This window comes from Papio anubis, chromosome 10, assembly GCF_008728515.1.
Source record: "Papio anubis isolate 15944 chromosome 10, Panubis1.0, whole genome shotgun sequence".
Lineage (NCBI taxonomy): Eukaryota > Metazoa > Chordata > Mammalia > Primates > Cercopithecidae > Papio > Papio anubis.
Window position 1 is genome coordinate 12,445,318 of NC_044985.1, and position 22,401 is coordinate 12,467,718.

At 41.6% G+C, this 22,401-nt stretch overlaps 1 protein-coding gene across 5 annotated transcripts in view; it reads left to right on the plus strand.

The window, feature by feature from the left end:
- CCDC93 (coiled-coil domain containing 93) overlaps positions 1-22,401 on the plus strand; it is a 94,553-nt gene that overhangs the window by 36,531 nt on the left and 35,621 nt on the right. For 4 of the 5 annotated variants that reach the window (XM_021923387.2, XM_009185028.2, NM_001168740.1 and 1 more), the window contains 4 exons: positions 1,317-1,409; positions 1,697-1,747; positions 2,901-2,987; positions 19,498-19,614. In XM_021923387.2, coding sequence (XP_021779079.1) covers positions 1,317-1,409; positions 1,697-1,747; positions 2,901-2,987; positions 19,498-19,614 — 348 coding nt within the window. The remainder of the gene's footprint in view (positions 1-1,316; positions 1,410-1,696; positions 1,748-2,900; positions 2,988-19,497; positions 19,615-22,401) is intronic. The other variant, XM_009185029.2, reaches the window with a different exon arrangement.

The window sequence follows — 22,401 nt, forward strand, 5'->3', positions numbered from 1 at the left end:
AAAGGACTTAGAATGAGCCAACACATAGTAAACATTTAATAAACATTATTATTATTATCAGTGTTAGTTATTGGTACTTAGTCATGTACTGATAATGATATCTTCTTTTTTCGTTTTCTCATTATTTATTTTTTCCCCATTTGTGTTTTTTTTTACTCAACTGAGTAATGATTTCCTGCAAAGCAGCGTGTTTTCTGGATTTCAGTATATCATGTTTTATCTGGTGTATAATAAGGGTTTGATGTGTATATTTAATTTGATATGTAATTTAAGTCTGAAAAGATTGTCTTTGTATATGACTGGGCGATTTGGTTATGATTGAAAAAATCATGAAATGTCCCTGAAATAGGATTCAAATTGTGCTTGTCCTGTCATTTTTATGTCAGACGGCACATTTGAATTAGAAGTCTCATCCCCTGTAGATGTGTCCAAGCAGTTAGGAGCTCAGAGTGTTCCCATGGGCAGTGATAGACTCGTTATAGAAAAGCATCCTAGAGTTGGGATGGTCCAAGAAGGGCATTTGAGACCACACCTCTCTTTTGACCCTAGAAGTCCTTAACATGCAGAGATCAGAGGTAAGCCTGAGGTCACCCAGCTGGTGAATGGCAGAGATAGAATTAAAACCTATAGCCTGTAATTGAGGAGGCAGCACTTAATCCAGCCTTGAGTTTGATGTGCTTCATTTAAGGCCTGGGGCTGAGTCCAGAGCATGCTGCTTGATCATTAGATAAGGCAGTTTTCATCCTTCAGACCAGTGATATTCAAACTGTTTTGATTACTCTGAGCAGTAAATGTGTAATTTTTCATCATGATTCAGTACACACACACTAATACCACCAAAACAAAAATTTCACTAAGCGGTACTTAACCCCTCACTACAAAGCACTCTGGCATGTTCCATTATGTTAATTTATACAGATGCTAGTCGTACCTGCCAAATTACTTTTATGTCCCACTAATTGGTCTTAACAGGCAGTTTGAAGAAACACTCCTTTAGTAGTGATCTGTGCTTGAAAGTGTTAAAGGATGGGGAAGGCCAAGTCAAAGTGGAAGGGCAGGTCAGGCAAATGTGTGTGGCCTGAATTTAATCAGTGAGCAGTTGGGACATGGAAACAGGCATTTACCAGTTCCTGAAGCTTAACCTGCCCGCCCTGTACTTGAGTGGAGGTTCAGGCTTTTGGAGTATCCACTCTATCAGGGTGGTGCTGCTCTGCAGGTTTGTTTCTTTCACAGACTCATGCCTCTTGGCAGTATTGTCCTTTCTCTGCTAAGTCTCCAACTCCCGTGCTCAGCTGTTTTCACATCTTCCCTTGCAGGCTGAGGACAAGAAAACGGCGCTTGCAGCAGGGCTGTCAGCTACAGAAAAAGCTGATGCCCACGAGGAAGATGAGCTTCGAGCAGCTGAAGAGGTGTGTGGTCCATGTAGGCCCTCTGAGGTTTCTGTGTAAGTCATTTTGGGAGAAATTGTACTCTCATCCCTAGCGTTCCCAAATGGCCAGCACCTCCCACAGCCAGCTGCTGCGAGCAGGCCTTTCACACCTTCCAGTTTCCTTTTATCACCTGCCTTTGAGGCTCACATAAGACGAGATCAAGGAAGACACCCTTGGATATCACCACAAAGATCCATGTAGGCATATTGCTTCTGTCTTACATGTTCGGAACCGCTCACTGCTGCTCCCATCCATCCTTCTTTCAGCAGCGTATTCAGTCGCTGATGACCAAGATGACCGCCATGGCAAATGAGGAGGTGAGTGGGAGTCGGGGAGGTGTGGGGATGGGGACTTGGCACCAGCCTGCTCTGCTGGGGTCTTCTCCCAGAGAGCCCACCTTCTCCAGAACCCCCTGTCACCATCACACAGTACCTCTTCCCCGGGGAGTTCCTTTTGGTAATCTGTTTTTAATGTCTTGTGTGTCATCCATGGGAACCTCTAGGAGGGAGACTTGAAGGACCCTTGTGAAAGCAGAATATTCCTGCTGGGAGGTTCACAGGGCCCCTGTGGAAGAGCTGGAGCTGGCCCGCGAGTTATGCCTCATGCTGAGGCAGCTCTTGTCTTCTGCTTTCTTCCTCCACTGTCTAGGTAGGAAGCAGGATTTTGAGATTATAGTTGGTCTTTCCAGAGCCTGTCCAGAAGGTATAGCCAAGTGTGAAAGAACCATTCTTTTTTTTTTTTTTTTTTTTTTTTTTGAGACGGAGTCTTGCTCTGTTGGCCAGGCTGGAGTGCAGTGGCACGATCTCAGCCTACTGCCAGCTCTGCCTGCCAGGTTCATGCCATTCTCCTGCCTCAGCCTCCCGAGTAGCTGGGACTACAGGCGCCCGCCACCACGCCCGGCTAATTTTTTGTATTTGTATGTGAAACATGGGGTTTCACCGTGTTAGCCAGGATGGTCTCAATCTCCTGACCTTGTGATCCACCCACCTCGGCCTCCCAAAGTGCTGGGATTACAGGCGTGAGCCGCCGTACCTTGCCTGAAAGGATCATTATTTTTGAGGCCTGGGAAGACCTGTGGTAATAAAGAGATATTTTAAAGTTCTGAGATTCTTTGTCCTTTCCCATGCTCTTCTCTATTCCCTATGTCCTAAGCCTGCCAAATCCCCTGCAGGCTGTTTGGTGGCCCTCAGGAGGTGAGACCTTGGGGTGGGACATAGAAGGGAAGAACCATTTTCCAGGGGTGCCCAGGGTCAGAGGAGGATCTAGCACCGTCTGCTCAGTGATTCAGGAGGTAGCTGCGTGTTTGTCCTGAGGCTGCTTTCCTCCCTTCCTGGTGGTAATATGTGGCAAAGCCAAATTATTTTTTCCCCTGGGAATATTATCCGTTTTACCATAATAGAGTGTTCAGATTTTCCACTGCTGTGGAAGACAAGACTTGGCCTTGAGAACATCCCCTCCATGTGCTTGCAGAGCCGTCTCACCGCAAGCTCCGTGGGCCAGATCGTGGGACTCTGCTCTGCCGAGATCAAGCAGATTGTGTCCGAGTATGCGGAGAAGGTAGGTTGGGGCCCAGCTGGAGTCTGTGCCCCAGATAATGCTCCATGGCTTTGTTCTCCCACTTCCCTACCCGACTGCCCCAGCAGTGCCCTGTGTTCTCTTGTAACTCGCCAGCCACGTTTGTCAGAAACGCACTGGGCTTTACCACGCACAACCGGTTATCAACACTTACCCGTTAGTTCAATTAATTTTGTTCTGCAGTGCCCGCTTTTCTGTAAATTTAAAGAGAAAACCTGTCTCACAGAGCAGTTATCACATTTGATAAATTCATGCCTGAGGGTATGGGATGAGCATTTTTTCTTCTCTATCAGGCCTCTTATAACTTGGGCTCAGTTTGATGATTTGGCTGAGGAATGAAGCTTTGCCTCTTAGGAGATAAACCCCATAACTCAGCCAAATCCAAGGCAAAATTTTTTCTTCTACTTTTATTAAAAGAGTATAGAATGAAGAAAAGCCTGAAATCATATTTCAGAGTTTCCTTTTTTTTTTTTTCCATCCTAAGAAAAGGCAGGAGGACCTTGAATATTTCAGGGAGACGGTGATTAATCATTTTGCACATAACTGATTCTGGTCTGGCTGAGATGTAGTATCAGTAAAATCAGATTTACAGGACACTGTTGCACATCCCTCCTTCCCCAGCCCTGTCCTAAAATGTTGATGGCTGTTGAAGCATCCAGCTTTGCTTTCCTTTTCTCAGAATCTTTTACTACAAATTAGCTCTGCCCTTACTCTCTGTGACATATTCTTCTGAAGTGATTGCACAGGTGATATATAGCCAGAACTATATATGGTGGTGCACACCACCACACCTGGCTAATTTTTGTATTTTTTTATAGAGACAGGGTTTCAACATATTGCCAGGCTGGTCTTGAACTCCTGGGCTCAAATGATCCACTCTCCTTGGCCTCCCAAAGTGCTGGGATTAGAGGCGAGAGTCACCACGCCCAGCCCATTTTCCTTTTCCTGTCCATAAATTCCTCTCTGACCACATGACAGCACCAGAGTGCCTCTGGTTCAGGGAGTTACCAGATTCATGAATCATTCTTTGCTCAATTAAACTCTCTTAACTTTAATATGTCTAAAATTTTTCTGGCTGGACATGGTGGCTCATGCCTGTAATCCTAGGCGGGTGGATCACCTGAGGTCAGGAGTTCAAGACCAGCCTGCCCAACATGGTGAAACCCCGTCTCTACTAAAAATGCAAAAATTAGCTGGGCATGGTGGTGGGTGCCTATAATTCCAGCTACTTAGGAGGCTGAGGCAAGAGAATCGCTTGAACCCAGGAGGCAGAGATTGCAGTGAGCCAAGATACGTGCCACTGCACTCCAGCCTGGGTGACAGAGGGAGAGTCTGTCTCAAAAAAAAATAAATAAAATTTTTATAGTCAGGGAAAAAGTGTCCCCCAGTAATCTGGAGGTGTTATCGGCTATAACACCCCCAAGACTGCTGGAAAACTGTTTTAAATGCCTAGTGCTGCCATCCATGGGAACCTCTGGGAAGGAGACTTGAAGGAGCCTCATGCAAGCAGAATATGAGTGAGTAAAACAGCTTGGAATGTCTCGGGGTGAGATTCCTTTGTTTTCCCCACTCCCCTAAGTAAGTCCTTCTTAACATGGGCTTTCCAGTCCAATCTCATAGAATCCAGTGTCCTGTCTTTCCATTTACTATCTAGGAAGGATGACATTGCTCAAAGTGTCATCTGAAATTTGACCAGAAAAGCGTATTTGTTATCCAAAAAGTACAAATGAAGATGTAATTGTGGAAAGAGTATTAATTCACTGTCTGAGAAGAAAATGTCTTGGTTTCCTGTAAGCACACACACCTGAATGGCAAGAGTGTGCGTTTATACATGCCCTTATGTTGCCACATAGCATTGCTGAACCCAGTTTTTCAGGGAAAAAAAAAAAAAAGGCAACTGGATAGAGCACCCACTGCTGTTTCTACAGGGAGCATGTAGGGGCTCTGATGATTGTAAGAGCAAAAGCAGGCAGGCAGAGCCCCCTGTGGTTGGCAGTGCATCTCTCTTTCCACCCACTCCCCTGCCTAGGACTCCTGAAGCTCACCTGACTTCCCCAGTTACTCTGCATTTTGCACATCTCCTTCTGGATCTCTCTGTGTCTTTATCTCCTAAGCTTTTTCTTCCTCACCCTTGACCAGTGATCTCTGTCCAACTCTGATGGATACATTCTGGTTTATCTGTTTATCTTGGACCATTCTCTACCTCCATTCCATTCTTCTAGAAAAGAGTGAAATTAGGAGTAATTTGGACAGGAAGCAATGCCAAGATTTTTTCTGAGGACATATATGCAGTTGATTCTTGATCAACACAGGTTTGGACTGTGTGGGTCCACTTACATGTGGATTTTTTCCCAACCAGATGTGTATGGAAACTACAGTATTCATGGGATGCAAAACTGGCGTATATGGAGGGCCAACTTTTCATATATGTGGGTTCTTTAGAGCCGACTGCTGCGTATGCACAGATTTTGGCCTATGCATAGTGGTTTTTGAACCAATCCCCCACATATACTGAGAGATGACTGTGGTTAAACTTCTGATGGAGAAGTGGAGGTGTCAAACGTTAGTTAATTGCGTTTTCTTTGGGTAGGTAATATAGCATTAAAGCTGATGGTTTTTAAAAATTACATTGCCTTTTATCCTATTCCCATATTGCAGTTATTTTACATTTGCATATTATTTTACAATGTTTGTTCCCAGATCTTCATAGTTGTGCTTGGTTGCAATCATCATATATGTCTAAAAGAAGTAGGACAGTGAGTGAGTGCAGTGATTAAAAACACACCATTTGAAGTCATACCTTGGTTCATATCTGCCTTTTCCATTTCCCAGCTGTGTGACCTTGGCCATATATTTAACCTTTCTTTGCCCTAGTATCTGCTTTATAAAATGAAAATAATATTTTTCTGACAGGTGTTGGGAAGATTAAATGAAACGTGACCAAAATGCCTCAAACAGTGCCTGGCACATTATAACTCTTCAGCTATCGATAGCTTTATTTTCATTTTTGTACTCTTCATTCTTTTTTGTTTTGTCACATCACATCCTAAATATTTTCTAGCCTTCCCATTTATTTTTATTTTTTTTAAGTGTGTGTTTGTGTGTGTGGGTGGGTGTGTGTGTTTCCTAAGATAGGATCTCACTCTGTTGCCCAGGCAGAGTGCAGTAGTACGATCACTTTAGCCTTGGCCTCCCAGGCTCAGGTGATCCTTCCACCTCAGCCTCCCAAGTAGCTGGGACTACAGGCACACACCACCATGCCTGGCTAAGTCTTATATTTTTTGTAGAGATAGAGTTTTGTCATGTTGCCAGGCTGGTGTTGAACTCCTAGACTCAAGCCATCCTCCCACCTCAGCCTCCTAAAGTGCTGGGATTACAGGTCTCAGCTGCTGCGGCTGGCAGTTCCCATTTATTTTAATAATTACATAATTTATGTGTTAATACAGCACAATTCATTAAACTTTTTTTTGTTAGACACAATTTTAAGCTGTTTCTGTTTGCCATTGTGGATAATATTGTGAAATGTGAGCAGATAGTTTCTGCTGAGAGAGTTTCTATGTGTTGGATAATTGGGTTATGAATCCCTCTATGTGTTATAACTACATAAAATACTATCAGTGGTGAAGGGACTTCCCAGCATATGCCTCCAATATTTCCAGCTTTGATTTTTTGTTTGTCTAAATTGTTACGTAGTTAACTATAAAATGGCATCTCCGTAGATCACTGAGAGGATTGAAGATGCTTCTGTGTAAGTACAGGTTACAGAGAACTCATCCAGTACCATATAACTAATAAGTTCTAGGTTTAAATACAGGACTGTTTACTCTGTTTTCTTCTCTGAATTGTCTGTTATAGACTATACTCAAGTAATGTGTTCCTTGTGAATTTAAATAAGGTCTATATTTCAGATTTAAATATATTGTCACTGTGATACAAGTATTTCTCAGGCACTTTATTTTACTTTTGTATTGTTTTTCATTATATACAAGGAATTTGTGCCTAAGTTGGTCAGTCTTTTGTTGTTGTTGTTGTTGTTCTTGTTTCCAAATGAGAGGTTCATTGTTTTTCCATGGATCTGGTAAAATAGTTAATGCATGTCAGCTGATCTTTTATTAATTATGTTTAGTTCTTTAACCTATGTAGAATTTATTCTTCTTTAGCCTAAAGTGGGGATCTGTCCTAGTTTTCCTGTTCATATCCACTTATCCTACTACTGTTTGTCAGATAGTTTCTACTCATTTTGAGATACTCAATTTCATTTTTATGTCTTATAGCTAAACTGAGTATAGCCTCTTTCTTGTTTTATTGGTTTATACTTCTATTTTGTGCAAGTTCTGTGGTAAAGTCATGCATGGTGCTTTTGTTATTTGCTTGTTTTGTTTTTGTTTTGTCAGTACTCTCCAGTCAAAGACCTAGTTGCGTTCAACAGGAACATATCTGGTTGAACAAGTTGGGTGTATTGCTGCTTGTAGTGAGGGAGAACACATACCAGTGGGAATCATGGGGCCTTTCAGTAAGAGGGTGTCAGAAAGGACTTAGTTTAGGATTTGGACTTACATAAGGTAACTTGAAGGAGGGTTCAAGGAAGTGGGCTTTGCTTTGTGTTCAATGCTGTAAGGAGGGGTGAGTCAGTCAATGAGCATCTTAATAAATCTTATCTCTAAGACATGGGGAAAATGAATCAAGGTTAAAGCTATGTATGCATGATAGCCAGTATAGGGAATATTTGGTCATTTTTGTGATTCGGACAATGTTTCTGTTTTCATCCATCATCAGACATACTCATAGTCATAGGGTGACCTTGTCTGGTATTGGTGTTCTTTGAAATTGTTCATGTTTTGTAACGAGGCCTGGTTATGAGTGCAAGCCAGCCTCCCAGCAACATCAATGCCTTGCTAATAGTACAAGGCTAGCTTTCAGATGTCAGGGGCTGCTTTTCTCATTCTCACGTTGTTTGTGTGGTTATCTGCTATTGTGTGGCAATACTGCCACAAATGTAGACACTTAAAATAACACGTATTTATTATCTCACTGTTTCTATGGGGCAGCAGTTGGGCACAGCTTAGCAACACCCTCTGTGACTCTTACAATGCTGCAGTCTCATCTGAGGCTCTACTGGGGAAGGATTTGCTTCCAGGCTTACATGGTTGTTGGCAGCTTTCAGTTCCCTGCAACTGGCTCACTGAGGTGGTCACCAGTTTTGTTGGCCATTAGCTGGAGGCTACCTTACATGAGCCTCCTCATTGCCATCACTTACTTCATCAAAGCTAGCAAGGGAGGGCTTCTCCCTGAGGGCAGGCATTATAGACTTATTTAACATAATTATATATATAATCAAAAGACTGCCGCTTCTCTGTGGTATAGTCTTTTTTTTTTTTTTTTTGAGATGGAGTCTCGCTTCTCTGTCGCCCCAGGCTAAGTGCAGTGGCCGGATCTCAGCTCACTGCAAGCTCCCGCCTCCTGGCCACCATTCCTCTCCTGCCTCAGCCTGGGGCTGGGATTACAGGCTTCTGCCACCGGGCCTGGCTAGTTTTTGTATTTTTAGTAGAGACGGGTTTCACCGGGTTAGCCAGGATGCCTGATTCCCTGACCTCAGTGATCTGCCCGGGCCCCGGCCTCCCCAAAGTGTGCTGGGATTACAGGCTTGAGCCACCGCGCCTGGCCCCTCTGTGGCATGTTCTAAGGCACAGCTTTCATCCACACCCAAGGGAAAGGGGTTACACAAAGGCAGGAGTGTACATCAGCAGATGGGAATCATGGGGCCGTTCTAGAGTTGTCCACCATGGTTTGCTTATTGGTCTTTTAATCATACTGCCACAGATTGGGCTGAAACTGGACACTGGCAATGCTGCCACCTTCAGGGTCTCAGTAATATACTTTGGAAGTAGAGATGGGATTGAGGAATGCCCAGGAGGGAAGCTGTTGGTAGTATCTGAGAAAAACTCACTTAGGCTGAGATCAGGATTTTTTTTTTTTTTTTTTTTTTTTTTTTTTTTTTTTGCTTTGTGAAGAAAGGGGACAGGATAATTTGTGGGGAGGAGCAAGCGCAAAAATGATTTTGTGACCAAGGAATAAATCGAATAGCCTGCCTTGTATGAGTGCTTGGAAACTTGACAGGCACTGGGATATAAAAACGAGGTTAAAAAAAACATGTGCAGACTTCTCTTTCACTGGTAAAGTTCACAAGTTTCTTATAAGAGTGTAACATAACATGTGTCTCAGAGTTCCTGAGGTATGTAACTCAGTTTAATATGGTTCTTGTAAAGCAGCAGAAAGAGGAATGTGAAGAAGCTTCCAGATACATAATTCATGAGTGTCCATAGACTCTAGGCTGAGTACCTCCATCTGCCATTGTTTCCAAAGGGTAACACCCTTCCCTGAATGTGCTGGAAGAAGTACCACTGTGATTTTCGTGTTGATGTCTAATATTCTCACTGCATCATAGCATTTATTTTTACAGGGAAGAAGAATCTATTACTATGACTTACAGAAAACTAAAATGCCTGACTATCCAAAAAATGCTTCCACCCTACAACCCCCTAAGCTTCTGTAGGAGCCAGAAGAAAGAAAAGGAAGCTGGGCCAGGGAAGGTGCAAGGTCCCTGGAAGGGCAGGAAGGGACTTTCCCTAATGCTGCACACTAACTAACCATGCACCATTTTGACCACTGTAATATTTAGTCTGCCAACTAAATCATTCATTGGTCAACTTCTCCCTAAGACAGAATCTTGGGACGTTTTGTAGCTCTAGAGGATCTGAATATTTTATAGCTCTAGAGGCACAGATCGGTCTTGGGGAATCAGAATCTACCCTGAGTGCCTTCTCCATGCAGATTCTTTGTGTACCATTATCTCATTTAGTTCTCAAATTTTTATTATTTTTTAATTCTACAAAATTATCTCATTTAATTCGTATAGACTGCCTTCTTGCTTATAATCCTCTGCCTTCCTCCATCATTATACTTATATGCAGTTGAAACTATCTGTTTATATGGCTGTGGGCCACCTTTGTTCTTGTTTGTAATCTGAGAGTCTCACCAAGGGCCCGCCAGTGTTGGTGCTCAGTAAATGAGTATGTGATATTATATCCATTTTTCAGGCAAAGTAATGAGATTATGTGACTTGTCCAGTGCCATACAGCTAGTAAGTTCCAGGTTTGAGTACAGGACTGTTTGACTTTGCAACCTTTCTCCTTGGCTAGGTGGAGCATCCTTAGGGAAAAGCAGGGACAGCCTCCTTTACCATCCTTAGTGTCTGCCTTCCAGGCGTGGCTGTGGAATCTTCCTTAGACTGTCCCATTATTCAGCTGCCTACTGGGAAGGCATATTCAACTGGCATACTGGGAACTAACCACGGAAACAAGAAAAAGTGAAAATGGTACAGCTCAGCCCAGGCACTCACATACCATAAATCTAAGTTGCTGAAAGCTGTGGAAGTTTCTGTTTGGAGTATCTAAGTGACTCTTCATGTTTCTGGAGAATGCCACATTAATATGTTCTCATCCAGTTCTTTGAAGGGTAATATCCAGCTAGGCATGGTGGCTTATGCCTGTAATCCCAGAACTTTGGAAGGCTCAGGTGGGCAGATCACTTGAGGTCAGGAGTTTGAGACCAACCTGGCCAACATGGTGAAACCCCATCTCTACTGAAATAAAAAAATTAGCTGGGTGTGGTGGCACGTGCTTGTAATCCCAGCTACTTGGGAGGCTGAGGTGGGATTGGTAGCTTGAACCTGGGAGGCGGAGGTTGCAGTGAGCAGAGATCGCGCCACTGCACTCCAGCCTGGGCAACAGAGAGAGACTTTGTTTCAGAAAAACAAGGCAGGGGGAGGTAATATCCTAGCCCAAAGAATGTCAACATCTTGATCTCATTTCCATAGCAAGGTGTATTTTAGATCATCAAGGGACTTACTTGGAAAAAAGGAATTTTTTTTCCTTAATGGGTTTTGGAAATTTTCCTGTCCAGCAATTAAGAAATTCTGGCACCATTGCCTCTGACCTTTTGATTCTGAGGATCATTCTCTGGCAGTTAGTCAGAAGCCTTTGTTCTGTCTTGAAGTCATATCTTTCCAGAGCAGCTGGGGAATCTCGCCAGATAATTAGAGCTTGGGTATGGTCAAGGATGTACTTATGAAAAAACACAAGGAAAGAGTCTCTTCTAGGAAAAGCAGACAGCCGCATTTGATTAGAGCAGATCTTGTCCCCATCTATCATGATGATTCTTATTCTACTTTATGATGCAGTCAGCAGAGAAGACTGCCTCTTTAGTTCTATCACTCACTCACTTGGACCCTGTGCCTTGTAAGCCTTTTGGGTGCAAGTAATAGGAATTCTACCCAGCATGTTGCTGTAAGCAAAAGGGAACCTTTATCAGCTCTCAGAACTGGAAGTCTTTAGAGGGACTCAAGTGGCCCTGCCATATCCCTTTGTCTCTTTTTGTCTCTCTCTCGGCCTCATCACCTTGGAGGCCTGGCTATAGACAGTTTCTGTCTTACTGCCCCCTCCCTCCATCAGTATATAAAATCCTAAGGAAGGACTCTCCTCTGTTTGTCCTGGCTTAGGTCACAGATTTCTCCCCAGGCCCATTATTGCCAAGAGTTGGGTGTGATTGGCAGCCCCTCTGAACTAGAGAGAGTAGGAGACAGGGATTACTTTTCTACCAACAGATGGGGGGCTACACACAGTGGCTGGCATCCCCATAAGGCCTTCGTTTCCACTAGTCCCTCAGGAAATATATTTAACAAAGTTTGAAGGAATTGCCCCTAAAGTATCTGTTGTTAATATATCCTCTGTCCTCTTACTAGTTGCCTTCCTTCATGTTGTTATTTATCTACCCTGGGTTTGTAACCCTTACACTTTTTCCAAATGTATGAAGTCTTACGAAAATATATTTTTAAATTAGCACAGTTTTTTTATATTTTAAGTCTTCAGCTTGGTTTTTTTTCTGCCAGAGAACTGATGGAATTGACCTCATAATCACTGTCATGTGAAAGAATGATTAGATATATTTCTTCTTTCAGCAAACAACTATTGAGTAGATCCTACATCCAGGCAGTGTCAGGTGTAGGGGGCAGGGATTGCGTTACGCGTGAGTCAGGGTTGCAGCCCTGAGGGGCTTCCAGTAAGGAGTTAGTCAACCTGTGAAAACATAAATTACAGAATGATACAATTCGTGTACCTATAAAGAGGCTGCCAGATGCTACTTAGTTTGTGTTATCATTTGAAGTGACAGTATCTGCCCAAAGAAAAGTGGTTGGCATAGTTGATATTGAACTGTTTTTGCCTGATAATAACCAGGCAGAGTGGGTGACTTTTAAAATCATACCACGGGGTGAGAAATGGAACAGGGAAGAGCTTAGGACTGAGTGAAGATACCACAGCCCAGGGACATTGCCTGGGCCAGAAAGTCACAGTAAGCTCAGCAGCCAGGGGACCCTGACTGCTTTGTTAGAAAATCACACCTGATCTGACACCTGTGTGATTTCTGATACCCTTAGATATGAGTGTTTCCAATCCTATCATCCTGCCCCAACTCAAAAAATGTTACCACTTGCTAGCACCATTGGTTTGTGGAGTTGGGGAGAAGTGTAGTATGGGGCAGGAAAGGGGTGAGGGTGTTGCTCTCTTGGAAACCTCCTATTGTGGCCACAGATAGAAGAACCCAGGTTGGAATCAGGAGGGGTAGGGGCCTAGGTAGATTTTTAAACCCCTTCATTCTGGATACTCTTTCTTCACATAACATAATAGGTGTTGCATAAATCACATTCCTAACCTCTAAAGTATTAGAGGGCCAATATTTCATTTTTTATCTTTGTATTCCTGTTGCCTCATTCATAATAAATACTCAGTAGAAGATAATGAATCACTTGAAGACTTTGGGGAGACTCACCTCATAGCCATTAGCCATGATTCTGGGTCAGGCACAGAGGCTCACGCCTGTAATCCAGGCATTTTAGGAACCTGACGTGAGAGGATAACTTGAGGCCAGGAGTTTGAGACCAGACTGGGCAACATAGTGAGACCCCTATCTCTACAAAATATTTTTTTAAAATTACCTGGGTGTAGTGGCACGTACCTCCAGTCCCAGCTCCTTGGGAAGCAGAGGCAGGAGGATTGCTTGAGCTCAGGAGTTTGAGGTTGCAGGGAGCTATGATCATGCTACTGCATTCGAGCCTGGGCAACAGAGTGAGATCCTGTCTCTAAAAAAAAAAAAAAAAAAAAAAAATCAGATTCTACTTATTAAAAGAGGCTCTTCTGTGATGTTGTAGAGATCAACTCTTTATCTCCTTCATAGCACTTCCCTCAAGCACTGTTTCATTTGTCTGTTTGCCTGTCTCCCAGGCCTAGAATGTTTGCTTTCCAGGAGGGCTGGGATTGTAGTGTACTCTCAGTGCCCAACACAGTTGGGTTTTCACAGACATTTGCCGAAGGAAAGAAGAAAGGAAGAGAGGGAGAGGAAGGAACAACAGCAGCTTTCAAAACTCTTTTCCTCTGTGACACAAGTTAGGCATTGAGGAGAATGCAGAGGATGCAACACCTTTACTTATGAATTAGCCAGTTTTGTCTGGCTAGATTATGAAGGGCCAGAGGTACGGTCTTTGTCTTTTCCCCCTTCCCCAGAGCATAGCACCGTGCCCCCACACGGTAAGATCTGAGTAAAGATTAGCTGAAATAAGCCAAGGAAGGTGGGGAGAGAGATGTAAAATTTTAATCAGAGTTAAGAGAGTAAGGAACCCTGTAAATCTGGAGAGAACAATGCTAAATATGTTTGTGTTTACGAACAGCTCTAAGATTTCCTGAATTCGGAGTGACTGTTGCATAGTTAGTATACAATACCTAACTGCAAAGAGAATGGTATCAACTAATGAATTGTCAACCTGGTAAAATGGTCTCAAGCCACACAGCACAACTTGTACATTTCAGAGTCCTTATTAATTTGCATAAGGACTTGGGCTTTAGCCTTGCCAGATTTGAGCATCACTTGCAAAGATAACTGGAACATCACTTAAGAAAAATGTAAACTGTTAAATTTCAGAAAAGTGAGTTGTACCAATTCACAATTTGGTGAGGATGCCATCTGACCTGACAGTAGTGTACGGGGATTAAAGGGGAGGTTTTGGATTTTGTTCACACCTCCTAAATGTTAAGTGCATTCTGAGCAGGCACACTGCATTACTCACTGTGGGACCTAAAGCAAAACCTTAGACTCAGCAAGGTTACATAACTATGGGTTTTTGAAATTCATGGAATTTCATTAGTGGGTTTTAAAAATATTGAAAAGAGCCTTCATGTATTGAGTTTCATTTTTGGAAGCTGAATGTAGATCAAGGAAAGTGGATGATCCCCTCCTATCTGCAGTGGTCACACATCATCAGGAGTGCTTCAGAAGTTCACTTACAAACTAGGATAACAGCCAATGTGGTGAGAGGTGTCAGCATCTTGTTATAGAAAGGACAGGTGGAAGAGCTGTGGACACTTAGTTGAACTGTTATCTGAAAGAGTGATTAGATTTAATCTGTTACTTTAGTGAGGAATGGCCAGGCTTTTGTGTATATGTTGTGTGTGCATTGGAAGGGGGTGTATTTGAATAAGTCTTTACAGATACAGTTGTGCTGTCTGTTTTTGCTGGCTTTTGTTTATGGTAGTTTGACTTCTTGTGTGCTTTTGATATTTGACTGTGAGCCCCATATTCCGTGGAAATTTATCTGTAGGAACTATTTGAGGCCTAGGATTGAAGCTCTGTTCTTTCAGGGAAGATCTGCTTTTGCTTCTGCCAACCACCTGGGGATACGTCAGCCCAAGTCCATTTTATACCTTGTCCTTACTTGTGGGATTTTTGGACCAAAGTATTGTGTGAATTAGGATTACAGAACTGCAGGAGATCCAATCTGTTGTTACAGAATCTCATTGTGGATTTTTTCCCTCTTATAGCTGTATCAAGATTTATGTGGTAAAAAGTTGTTACTGAATTGTAAAAATCAAAGCTTGTGATCATCAGGTTTTGGCACATACCCTTAGGAAAAAAAGCCAACTTCAGTAGGTACACATACATTCCTGGATTCCCACTTTCAGTTACTTTTTGGCCTTCTGAAATTTAACATTCTTGCTAGTTCTTAGATTTTAAAACATTTTAAAATAAATATTTCACATAGTCTGTTTACTTGTCTTTATTTATTTATTTGAGACAGAGTCTCACTTTGCCACCCAGGCTGGAGTGTAGTGCTGTGACCTCGGCTCACTGCAACCTCCCCTTCCTGGGTTCAAGCAATTCTCATGTCTCAGCCTTCCAAGTAGCTGGGATTACAGGTGCATGCCACTATGCCCGGCTAATTTTTGTATTTTTAGTAGAGATGGGGTTTCCCCATGTTGGCTAGGCTGGTCTTGAACTCCTGACCCAAGTGATCCACTCACCTTGGCCTCCAGAGGTGCTGGGATTACAGGTGTGAGCCATTGCACCCAGCCTACTTGTCTTTAATTGGTCAGTCAGGGTGCCAAAAACTGAATTCCATCTATTTAGTGTAGAGAACTCCTGGTACCTTGTAAGATAGGAATACTTTATTGTTGTCAGCTTAGTGACCATCTTTTGGTGGGGTAGGGAGATGATATAGGAGAGAACCCTGTATTAGAAGGTTGATGTGTAAATAACCTTTTGGGTCTCTTTCAATTATAAAAGTATATAGTTTTAGCTAAAGTAATCATTTTTTGCTTCTCTTGGGAATTTACCATTTTGAACTAGACTAATATTATTCAGTGACATTTAAATCTGTTTCCTCTAAAAATAGAAGTTGTGAATATCTGTCAGTTATTAGAAAACACTGAATTTACACTAGAAGTCATCTTAATCCACCATGTGGCTTTGAAAGCACGTTCTTAATCTGAACATGTTGAACAAATTAGATTGGCACTTTAGCCCTCACTGCAATGTAAACACAAATGGAATATTTGTAGATGGTTGATGTTCTTTGACAGATGTTGCATTTTGGAAGCAGAAATCTGTTAAGATGCTCTAGGATTTAAATTTTTTCTGTCAAGGACTTAGTATAAAGCCCGTTTTCCTCTTCTTCTATCTGACTTTGTCTCATCATTCAAAATCCACCTTGGTCATCTAGTTTTCTTCCTCATCGTGTCTCTCAGTGAATGAACCATTAGATGAGACCTGCTGGTTTGTGGACCTTTTCCTGTCTTCATCAGTCTGAGTTCTCTTGGCTTTGAGAAACAAAAAATTTAGATTGCTTGATAAAAAGTGTGTTTGAAAAACAGAGCAGTCAGCTTTCTATTTACTAGGTCAGGAACTCTTATTCCAGCTCAATAATAACTGTTTTATCTGACTAAAAATAACTTCCCATTAAACATTAAGCAGCTTCCCATAGCACTGTCTCTAGACTCAAAGGCAAACACAGGAACTTACAAGTTTATATGTACTGTGCACCAGTAAATGCACATTTACAGGACTCCACACAGCACTAAGAATTATTACCTACCAATAAGGGAGAGCATTTTGAAAGCCCATGTTTCCTTGGAACATATACTATTATAACAGATATGATAGAGGTACATATAGAGACTTCAAGATTTTTTTCTGTGCATTACCAGCATTTTCTCTCTGTTTGTATGCTTGTCTGAATCACGGGTCTAGTAAAAGAGTAGAATCAGAAAGAACTTTTCCCTCTCAGTGTTATATAAATGATGGCTGGCCACTTGGTGAGCCCACTCCATTGACTGTCCCAGTCCATGGGTGGATTACCAAGTGAACCAGGCTCCTTAGATTAAGGTAGCAGCTCTCAACATTTTATAATACTTTCAGGACCCAGTTAAAGACTCTTAAAAACAACTAAGGACTCAATAGCTTATATATTTTAATTCATTTATAGTAGCTTATATATTCATTTATAATAATTTATGTATTCATATCCAGTAGCTTATGTATTCACTTACAAATAATAATGAGCACATTACATATTAGCATCAGAGCAATGATATCACATGTCATATAACATCTGGAAGATTTCACTGTATAATCATGAGAATGAGAGTGAAAAGGCAAATAACATCTTAGTATTATTATGAAAAGGTATTTGGCCTCTGAGACCTTCTGACAGGGTTTTGAGAGAGCATATGGCTCAAAATTGAGACTTAGATAGATAGCTATCTTGGAAATAATCTTTCCACATATCAAGATAGCTGCTGGTTTTCCTGCAAGAAGAACTCTTGTAAGTGAAGTTTGAAGGTCATAGTTTTAAAACAAAGCTGTATATGTGCCCCATACACTAATACGAGAGCATGGAAGCTGGGTGGGGGAATGCCATTTTTATTTTCTTAGGACTTTGGCCATAAAAGCAGTTTATGAGCAAGAAAGCTTGCTAAGAGTCAGGCATTACCCAATCCATGCCAAAGCTGCAGAACAGAATTGAATGAGTTTACTCAGCCCCCGCACACTGGAGGAAGTCTGGAAGGTGAGTGCTACGTGAGTCCACTGGAGCCTGCCTGCCCAAGTCTCAGTCCCGAAGCCTGACAGGCATCTGGAGGAGGTCAGGATACTCAAGCATAATCCTGACATCACACCTAGAGACATACTGTATGGGAAATTAGTTCTGTTTCAGATATCAGAAAAGCACGAACAGAAGGCTTATGTAATTTGGCTAGTAAAGCACAATGCTCTGAGAATATGCTTATAACACTTCAGAAGTTACAGTCAAGGAATCTAACCTGGATATTAAAACTCAAAGCTAAAATTAGCTATATAAAAAGCTGTTAAATACATAACATACAAAAGTGGCCAAATTAGTAGCATAGTTCAGGTCATCCAATCAAAGTAGAGGAGATACAGTTAATTGTAATTCTGTTTCTGGTAAGTGATTTAGAGTAGGGGTGGTCTCTTCCGCCACGCTTTTTTAATACTCTCAAATGATTTTCAGAAATAGTTTGTCCTTGTCTGTACTACAAGTTGTGAATATCTTGTTGTGTCCAAAATTAATTTTAAAAAGTTAATTCCAATTCCCAGAAATCCTGAAAGCTAAAATAATATTGACATTTTACATAGTCCCAGGTTTCAAGGCTAAATGTGTTGTAATACTAAATGCTTAGCTTTTCTGTTTCCTTAATGGCCTACCAGCCCGTGAGATAGAAAATGATGTTTCTTACCGTTTTATGCAGCTATATCCTGCTGGTTGTTTTGTAACTTCAAAGTTGTTAAGTAGCAGAAGAACTCATCTTCCATTAATAATACTGCTGAATTATTCAGAGAAATCCTTAACCAGAATAAATGGTTATGGCCATCCAATTTCTCCTCCTTTTCACTTTCCCATTTCTTTTTCCTGTGGGTAAATATCTCAAACTTTCAAGCCTAGAATCACTGTTAAAACATGCAGGGAAAGTTGAATATCCAGATAGTTTTTGTTGCTCCCTCAAAACCCTGTCAGAAGGTCTCAGGGGCCAAATACCTTTTCATAATAATACTAAGATGTTATTTGCCTTTTCACTCTCATTCTCATGATTATACAGTGAAATCTTCCAGATGTTATATGACATGTGATATCATTGCTCTGATGCTAATATGTAATCAATGATTAGCTTGGAATTGGGGTACTTACTATAAGAAAGGAGATGTTTTATCGTTGGTGTTCGACTGTTTAATAAAACTATCTATAATCACCCAAGAAGTATTATAATTGCACTTTTTGCAAAAAGGTCTACCTTTTAATTTCTTTTTCCTAGGGCTGCTCGCAGGAGTCTTGAGGCAGATGTTTCTATTCAGTATCTATACTAAACTGCTTGCTTCTTTGTGTGGTTTTTGAGGAATGGCCATTTGCCCTCCTGGAAAATGTTGTCACATTCACCTCATCATCTTGTTTAGAGATCTCTCTCCACTCACTCCTGGTCATGAGGATCCTTCTCCACCCGCCTCCTCCCTTATATAGTTGCAGAACTTTTCCTACATGACCTCTGTCAGCACCTTTAATCCCTTTCCAGTCAATCCCCTGTCAACTCCAGAACATCAGAAATAGGAAATGATTAAATTGGGGTGGGCCAACTGATGGAAAATGTGTTGGGAAACTCTTCATTATAAGTGCTGCTGAATGACTAGACTTTTTAACCATATGCTTATAATGCTTCACTCACAGTGAATCAATTCATTATTCTTGATAACTCCAGAATGGTCCTGTGAAGATATTACCTTGGCCGTGTTATTCCCCTATTTAAGACTTTTTGATAATACCTATTGCCTGTATGATATTGATATAACCACAGTTACGTCCCTGTACTTTTTTACACATGCTGTTCCCTTGGCCCAGAATGCAGGTTCTGTTGATAGGGATTTTGGTCATTGTGTCAGAATCTCTTCTCTATGCCAGATTTTGAACAGGCCCCTGTAAATGCCCTGGCTTTGTGTGACTGGCTGCCCAACAGTGCTTTGCCCACATTCAACAGAGCTTGATTACATGAACCAAGGTGAACTAATTAAATCCTTTGGATTTGCCATCCCTTTTTTTCCACAGCAGTCTGAGCTATCAACTGAAGAAAGTCCAGAAAAATTAGGAACCTCCCAGCTACATCGTCGGAAAGTCATTTCCTTGAACAAGCAGATTGTACAAAAGACCAAACATCTTGAAGAGGTCAGTGTTTTCTTTTCAAAAGTTTATTCAAGATCTTCATAGTAGATTGCTTAAAGGAGATTCCAGAATGGAGGTTGGCATACTGTGGTGCTTGGGCCAATCCAGTTGCCACCTGTTTTTATATATAAAGCTTTATTACAACATATGCACATCCATTTGTTTACATATTTTCTGTGGCTGCTTTCAGGCTACGGTGGCAGAGTTGAGTAGTTGCAGAAGACCATAAGACCTACAAAACCTAAAATATTTACTACCAGCCCTTTGCAGAAAAAATTTGCTAACTTCTATCATAGGAAAAGATCACAGGGCAAGAATAAATAGCATTAGTTCACAAATATTTACCGAGCACTACTATGTGCTAGGCACTGAACTAAGCTATTGGGATGAATGAAGACCAAGTTATGATCCTTGCTGTCAAGGATCTTAAGGTCTAATGAGAAGTCATCACACTCATCATCATTTAATTACAGGTGTGTTAAGTGCTTGAAGGAGAAGTCTAGGAAGCTGGGAGAGTGACTGATAGGGAGACCTGACCTAGCCTCAGGTCACAGAGTTCTGAGACTGGAAAGATGAGTGGGCATTTCCAGGCAGGAAGTCTGTATGGGCTATATCGACGTATAGAACAACATGAACAACGACCAGAGGAGGAAGGGTCTTGGCCAGTCTGTTTTGTGGCCAGAGAGTCATGAATGAGATGGTTGGTTGGCAGTGTCTGATCAAGAGGACCATCCAGGCCATGTTAAGGACAACGGAAGCCATCGAAGGGTTTAAATAGGGGAGTGGCATGATCAGAATTGCATATTGTAAAGACCATTCTGTTTGCTGCAGGAGCATGAATTAACTGGACTTGGGTGAGAAGGAATTCAGGGAGAACAGATAGGAGGCTGATGCAGTAGTCCAGACATGGACTGCTACTATTGATGGCAGGGAAATGGAGGAAACTTGATCATTTTTAAAAGAACTGTAGGAGATGGTGTTCTGTAATACCTGGTGATATGAGACTGTTTTGGAAAGACCTTCATATATTTGCCCTGAAAAGTAGACCTAAGAGGAAGCTGGGAAGTTTGACTCAGGAACAGTCATTGGACGATAAAAAGTTATGTGCTTCAGTTGCATTAGCAATAGATTAGATTAGAAGAATATATGTAGTAGAAGATTAAGAGAATGAATATGAGCCGGGCGCGGTGGCTCACGCCTGTAATCCCAGCACTTTGGAAGGCTGAGGAGGGGAAGTTCACCTGAAGTCGGGAGTTCAAGACCAGCCTAACCAACATGGAGAATACCTGTCTCTACTAAAAATACAAAATTAGCTCGGCATGGTGGGCCTGCTTATAATCCCAGCTACTCAGAAGGCTGAGGCAGGAGAATCGCTTGAAACCGAGAGGTGAAGGTTGTGGTGAGCTGAGATAATGCCGTTGCACTCCAGCCTGGACAACAAGAGCGAAACTCCATCTCAAAAAAAAAAAAAAAAACTGGGTACAAGTTGCATTTTGAGCTTGTTTTTATTCTTTCAAGTCCCACATATTTAAAAGGTATGAACTTATCAAATGGTCCTGCTCAATCATTTCTTTGTTTGAATCTGTTCTGTTAGAATTTGTTCTCCCATAGCTGAACAAACAATAGGTTGGTTTTGCTAGATGCTCTGGATCAAAGAAGGATGAAAAGAGAGCCTACGATTTGGTTTCTGTTCAGTTATTTGTTTAGACATCTTAATGAGTTCTCAACTCAGTATCATTTCTACTCCTGACCCTTGCTAGTGATAAGAATAGTTCAAAAAGAACTCATCACAGAATCAGAAGGAGTCAAGGATGAGGCTTCCTTATTATAGTGTATCTCTGAGAGAAGATAGTTGTGAGGTTATTGTGAACTCCAGGAGCCAGAGTATCCCAGCAGGAATGAATATTTGCTTCTACCTTCTGTCTAAACCTGGGGAGAAGCAATGCTAAGCCTCAACACAAAGGGCAGTCTTGACACATTCTTGGTCCAGCTGACAGGGCAATCCTCCCTGACTCTTGAGTCTGTTTTGCAGTTGATTCAAAACACTTTTACCCAGAGCCTGTTACTTTCCATGCATACTGCTTAACATATAGAGGGCTGCCATTAAAAGACAACAATCATTATTGCTACATTTAATGTAATTAAAGATGATGACCAGCACATGCAATAATCCCTGGCCATGTAGCTATCCCAACTGGATGAGGAAAATGAGGTAGGAAGGGAAGAGACTTGCTCAGTTTGTGTTCCATGTTTTTGTGTGTGCAGATATACTAAACATATTTTCCTTTTGTTTCTGTCAGTTTTCAAATGTTTCAAGTGCTTTTTTTTAAATTACAGGGATAAGCTCAATATAAATTAAATAGTATAGAAGTATATAAAGATAAGAATAAATACAGCAAGCTACTATTTGTGTCTGCTGTGTTGCCTTTGCAAACATGTATGCCCCTTCACCTGGGGAGAGTGAGTTGTATGGTTACAGAATGGGGATTTTATTTCACTTATTCTATCACAGACATCTCTGTCAGTAATAGTAATTGCTAATAAGTGCTTTGTTATTGCTTAGTAATTATTATGTGCTTTATAAAATTAACTCACTCAGTTCTCACAGCATCCTTATGAAGGGGAGGTACTGTTATTTTCCTCACTTTACAAATAAGGATACTGAGACACAGAGAAATTAAGCAGGCTGTCTGTAGTCACATAGCTTGTTAGTGATTGAACCAAAATTTAAGCATATGAATCTACCTCATTCTTTTTACTGGCTGGATAGTGTGACATAGTATATATGTA